Here is a 6,000-nt window from a genome sequence, read left to right as displayed (position 1 = left end):
CCCTTCAGCCTGACGCATTCTGCGACCTCCTGCACAGCACCGCAGCATGCTCTTCTTCTCATTAAAAACACCAGCCACAAGAGCTGCGGTTCCTCAAGTTTGCAAGCCATCAAATGGAGGGTGACACTTCTGGCGACCACACCAAGCACACCGTCTCAGCTGTGGGGAAGGCTCGCCGTCCCCTCACGCCCCCGGCTTGGGCTCTGCGCCCCTCAGCCGCTGCCGGCCCCGGGGAGCCGCCCGCGGGGAACCACCGACCGTGGGTCTCGGCAGCCCCACTGCGGGCCGGCGGGGCTCTGGGGCTCGGTGTCCGGCCCGGGGCGGGGCCGGGGCGGGCGGAGGCGCGGGGGGCGGGCGGGGGCCGGGCCGAGCCGAGCCGCGCTCCGCGCTCCTGTCACAGCCCTCGCGGCACCTCCGCGCTCGGCCCCCCGCCCGCCCGCCTCAGCCCCCGGCTCCCCCAAGGATCGCTGTCAGGCGCTGTGATTTCATTTTAGGTTTTTCTAAAATTTCTTTTTTTCCACCTCGAAGGGGAGGAGCGCGCAACCCAGCTGGAAAATGAACCAGAATGTCTGAGAAAATGTCCAGCTTTCTGTACATCGGGGACATCGTGTCCCTGTACGCGGAGGGCTCCGTCAATGGGTTCATCAGCACGCTGGGGTGAGTGGGGCCGGGCGCGGAGCCGGCCCGCGGGCAGCGCCGGCGGCGGCGGCACAGGAAGGGGCGGCAGCGCTGCTCGGCGGAGCGGGGAAAGTAGGAAGTGATGGGGAGCGGCAGGGCATGAGAGAAGTTCCCGAGCGGGGCCCGGGCGGCCGCGGTGCCGCCGGCGGTGCCGGGATCCCCGCTCGGCTCCTGCCGGGGCTGCCCGAGCGCAGCACCAGAGCCCGCTCTCTGCCCTGCCCAAACGCCTTCCTGCGGTCTTTATGTATAGCTGACCTTTTAATTAATTAATTGGGTTTAATTGCCCGTCCGAGAATTTTTGACAAAGCCTTTGCTTTCTTGCTCACCGTCGTAGTCTGCTCGTTAAATGTGCATCCCTTTATTTCAGGTTGGTGTCCAGCACAATCTGGTTGTCAGTGATATTTATAATCAGATGTTTAACTTCAAGGGGATGAGCCATTTCCCGTGAGCTCTTTCTCTTTGCAAGGTGAAAAGATGTATTTTACTTCACTGAACTGCTGCTTGTTTCAGGTTTTTATTTACAGTGACCGCTTCAAATCATCCTTCTGGTATCCAGGAGGGAAAACCTCAGCGTAGAATGACAATGATACGTTTCTTTACGTTGATACATTTTTTAAAACCATCCTGTAGTTCGCTTGCAGTGACCTGTCCGGAGAGCGCAGTGCTTTCCTCTGATGTTTGTAGGAGAGCTGCAGGAGCTTCAGTGACTTTGTGGCATGTCCTGAAACCTTTACTGCTGGAAACAGCTCCTGTGCTGCATGGCTATAAGTGACACGATAGGCAAGGCAGGTCGGACTCCAGTAAATATCTGCTTAAACATTAGTGGTACCCTTGGAGTAGCAGTGAAGCTTACTAGGTCAAGTTAATGTGTGCCTGGGTATCGCTCCCATGTTTGTGTTAGGCTCCCTATATTCTGAGATCCCTGTGATGTGGAGACTGCTGGTGTGAAAATGCAAGCAATGAATGCCTAGGTTAACTTGGTGTGCTGCTGTTACTGGAAAAGAGCTGGTGTTCAAGGTCTTTTATATTTTTTGAAATCTTATTATTGCATCCAATCCTTGCTGTTCACTCTTTTGATCTGTTGACAAGTGTATTTTCATGGTGTGTTCCTCTATTTGTTGATTTGGCGCCTTGTCTCTCCGTGACTCCCCGTGTTGTCTCACATCTTTTGTTTTGCTGACTCTTACAACTTTAAATTCCATCTGAAAACTTTTGCTTTCTGCAGCCGTTAATTGCTGGATATTGTTTCTTATTCTTGTTCTCCCCAGCACTTCCTTTTTGCTGGCACGGTCTGTTGCTAGTTGGTGGTGTTGTTGTGTCTCATCGCTGGGTTCTATCATCCGGAGGAAGCTGAGTATGCCGTGCTTTTGCTTTTCATTGTGTTCCTCCTTTTTGAGAACACCTGCTGGTGTCATGGATGTTCCTGCTGTAACTGGTGCACGTACAACTGTCACTTGAATACGTGTTGGCATCTTCCTGTCACAAAATTCAGACTGCTGATCCTCCCCTGATCCCTCCGAGTTAAGGCAGAACATTTACTCCCAGTTTTATAGAGGAGAAGCCAAGATCCAGGCTTGCCTAGGGCACATGGGAGCTCTTTACTAGAAGAAACAAGTGAGCTCGAGCCAACATGTTCTATCCAGGCTCTGTTTTAGCCAAGAAAGCTACCTGGGATGAGACAGGAGTTCAAGAATGCTGATGTACCTCTGTTGGCTTTTCAGTACTGGCCTTTTGTGCTCTGCTCTGTGGCATGGTAAAGGCAGCTGCAGAACAAGGAGGCTGCAGTGGAGGAGCTCTGGGAAGCTAGAAGTCACCATTGGAAAACTCCCATGGCTACTCAATGGGAATGCTGACCCCTCTGTTGGTGGTACAAAAGCTTGGACTGAAATTTAAAACTGTGATGCCAAGTGACATTATCTGTGCCAGTTCTTTCAATTGCTGCCTTTGGACTGGCTGCAGCAACACAGGAGGCAGAAAAACCTCTTATATTCAGGGAAAAAGCTTGGCCAGCTGCACTTTCGGTATGTAACAATTGCTGAACTCATGCACCTTCTGAATTCCTGCAGGTTCTCTGCAAACTTCTTGAAAGAGGAGGCTTCACTGTCCAAAGGTTCCCCTAGTTGGTGAGGATGAAGTAGGGTTGGGAATGATAACTTGCTTCATTTGACTGATGGGAATCCTTGTTTGATTACTCTTGCTCGGATTGCTCAGGGTGATGTTCGGAAAGCTTAGCTTGCTCAGCACCTCTCTTACACTGCTGAGCCCACTGGGGAGTCTCCTGCTGTTTCAACAACTTGAAATACAGCTCAGGGCTAATGGCTGTTCAGCAGAGAGTCCTGTTTATTTTAAGCTGTCAAAGGCTAATTGTTTCTTAAATGAAACATGAGCAAGGTCATTCTATAAATAAGGTAAAAAAGTGCACAGCACCTCTCCAAGCAGGGCAAGTCTGTCACGTCAGTGGACATCACTCCTTGAAGGGTTGATCCAGCTCAACACATGAGTTTTGAGGGAGATTTCAAAGCATATAGGCTGTTTCTTGAATTTTGGAGTATTTTTTCCTCACTTGCCAGAGCAGAAATTTTCACATGCTCAGTGTCCAGATCATGCGTTGGGACAGGTTGATATCTGCTGTAACCTGAGTGTGGAAGTCTTGCTCTGGTGTAGTTCAGGAGATGTAAACCATCCCTTTTTATGAGACAGAGGTTCTCTGGCCCTGTGTCCAGGTGAGCATGCTGAGAGGTGCTAGGTGAGGGCAGGAGTGCCTTTCCACACCTCCCTGTACAAAGAGACTTTGAGAATTGCTGGAACTACATTCTGTCAGTGGGTCCCAAATGCTTGGAACACTTCTTGGAGATGGAAGAAGCCTGTGTCCTTGTCCTCACCCTCCTTGTCTCTGAATGGTTTCAGTGCCATAAACAGCTGTTGGATGTAAGCATGAAGGCTCTGCTTTCAGCTTGGATCCCTCTTAGTCAGAAGAGGAAACTGAACCTCTCTTGTGCATGTGGGACTTGCGCTGTAGGGTGGGATGGGAGCAGGGAAGTTGGGCACTGCTGCTCCAATTCTTGCTCCTTGGTCTATATTTTAAAAGACAGCAGCTTTGCTCGATTTTGGAAGAAGAGGAGTAAACATCTGTCTCCAGGAGGATGTTCCAGGCTGTGGATCCCACAAGGAGAGGGGCACCTCTGGATTATGGTAAAGGAGAGGGTTTCAGGCCTCAGCAATCCCTTTTGGCTCCTACAGACCTCTGGATTCCTGAGGTACTGAGAGCCCAAGAAATTCCCTGCTCTTTTTTTCTGCTTGGCTTTGGGCTCCCTCTGGGTTTGGATGCTGCTTTGAGGTGCTGATGATGTGTAGTCTGGCTTTTCCAACCTCAAGGCTCTCTGAGTTTCCTCACCTTCCTTCCTTTTAAAGGCCTTCCTTCCTTTTAAAAAATGAGAATGCTTTTGGATGTATGAGCTGATTGTCGAGAAAATGTGTGGGGAAAGTAATTTACATCCATTGGTAGCATTCTGTCATTGCAAGATAGGTTTGATACTGGATTATTGAACTGTGCTAATTCTGCAGGGCTTCCCCTTATTTCTTTAGCTTTTAGTGTGTTTTGGCTTCTGCCCAGCTGGAGGCCTTATGTCCCACAGGACATGTGTGGCAGGGCCAGGCAATTAATCCATTGATCTCACATTGTCCTAGGCTGGTGCTGAGACCACCTTTCCCAGTATTTTTGCTATGAATGCTCTCAAATAATGCATGGTGGCAATTAAAACAGCATTAATCACCTATCAGTACAGTGAGGGGAAGAAAATATTCTTCACTGGAGAGGTGGAAAAAAAAATAATGACAATGGCCAGGATCAGCTGGAGGAAACTTTGACGATGAGCCTGTTAGTTGCCATGGGGAGCTGCATTCCTGTCTCACCTCCATAAATGTGCAGTGAGAGATGTCCTGGAACATAATTAATGGAGCATGCAGCAGGACTTGCCTGCTCTGTGATAGATGGCCCTGGGTGATGAGGGGTGCTGAGACTTACTTATAAGCAGCAAAAATTTTGTTGTAAAATATTTGGGACTCATTTCCTTGCATGTAATGTTGATTTTTCTTGAACAACTTCTCTTAATTTTTGGAAGTGCTTGCTGGAATTTCCTTACTCAAAACCCAGATTTATTCAGGTTTATCCACTGGGTTTTTGTGAATTTAGTTGTCCTGTTGAACTTGGACTTCACTGAGGGGTTGAGTCAATCATACTCTGTGAAGAGACAAGATGAAGTAGAAAGTGCTTAAGAAGCAACATAAATCAAATTATAGCAGAGGCTAAAGTATGTCATCTTGGTGGCTTTAGGAATGGTGCTAAGAGAAAAGATGTACTGACTGATGATGCTTCCAAGACACCAATGTAGTGTTTTCATCAGTGCACTCATTTTTTCAACCTTTCTCTCCTGCTGTCTGTATGTGTAAGCTATGGTTAAGGAACAGTGTCTGTTCTTTAATTAAATAGCAAACCCTTTTTTTCATGTGCCAGCTGGAAAAAAGTAATTAGTCAGAAAAGAATAAAAAGCCTGAAGAAAGTGAGAGTGGCATAACTAGAATTAATCATAATTTGATTCTGACACATAGAGAATCAAATAATACCTAAAAGAGAGAGAGGAGTATGAATTTCAGCTTTTCTGGGGGAAAAAGTACTTGTATGTTTTGTTTCTTAGGTACTTTATCCTCTAGACTGACAGAACTAATAAAATTTGACAGTTTTGACTGTGTGATTCTGATTTTTTTTTTTTTTTTTTTTTTTTTAATACTGTGTAGGTTGGCATTTTCAGGAATATGTTCTCTTGGTTGTCTTTCTAATGCAGCAGCCCAGGTCTGAATTCTGCAGCTGCTTTGAATATATGGTGATGTACACTTTTCAGCTGCACAGTGCATTTCTTTTCTGTGATAACTAATAAGCTATGCATTATTAACTACTTTCATTGATCTTATAATAAACTCCATGTAAGTGGAGATGTAGGCATATAAATACACCTCTGTATCTCACACAGAGATTGCACACACCTTGCTATTCAATCCATATATCAAAGCTCATATCCTCTGTAATTATCCACTCTCACCAGCAATTAGGCACCGCTCCAGCTTTTATCACAACCTTATTTTGATGCTAGTTTCAAATAGTCTAACAGCAGTGCCATCTTTAAATAAACAATGAGACAAAGCTTTCCACAAAGCAGCCTCAGGGGAATCAAGCAGGCCCTGAGCCCCAGGGGAAGACGGTTTGTTTCAGAAGTTTAACTTGTTCACAGAACACAGCCTCAGTGTGAGGGAACATAATATTAGGCT

General features: G+C 47.2%; 1 protein-coding gene across 2 annotated transcripts in view; it reads left to right on the top strand.

Annotated features, from left to right (window-relative positions):
* The first annotated feature begins 412 nt into the window (after window positions 1–412).
* Window positions 413–6,000, top strand: part of ITPR2 (inositol 1,4,5-trisphosphate receptor type 2) — a 240,615-nt gene continuing 235,027 nt past the window's right edge. For both annotated transcript variants that reach the window (XM_021538671.3, XM_021538669.3), the window contains exon 1: window positions 413–657. In XM_021538671.3, coding sequence (XP_021394346.1) covers window positions 566–657 — 92 coding nt within the window. In that variant the 5' untranslated portion in view covers window positions 413–565. The remainder of the gene's footprint in view (window positions 658–6,000) is intronic.

Source organism: Lonchura striata, chromosome 5, assembly GCF_046129695.1.
Source record: "Lonchura striata isolate bLonStr1 chromosome 5, bLonStr1.mat, whole genome shotgun sequence".
NCBI classification, from domain to species: Eukaryota; Metazoa; Chordata; class Aves; order Passeriformes; family Estrildidae; genus Lonchura; species Lonchura striata.
This window is presented reverse-complemented; position numbering and strand designations above follow the sequence as displayed.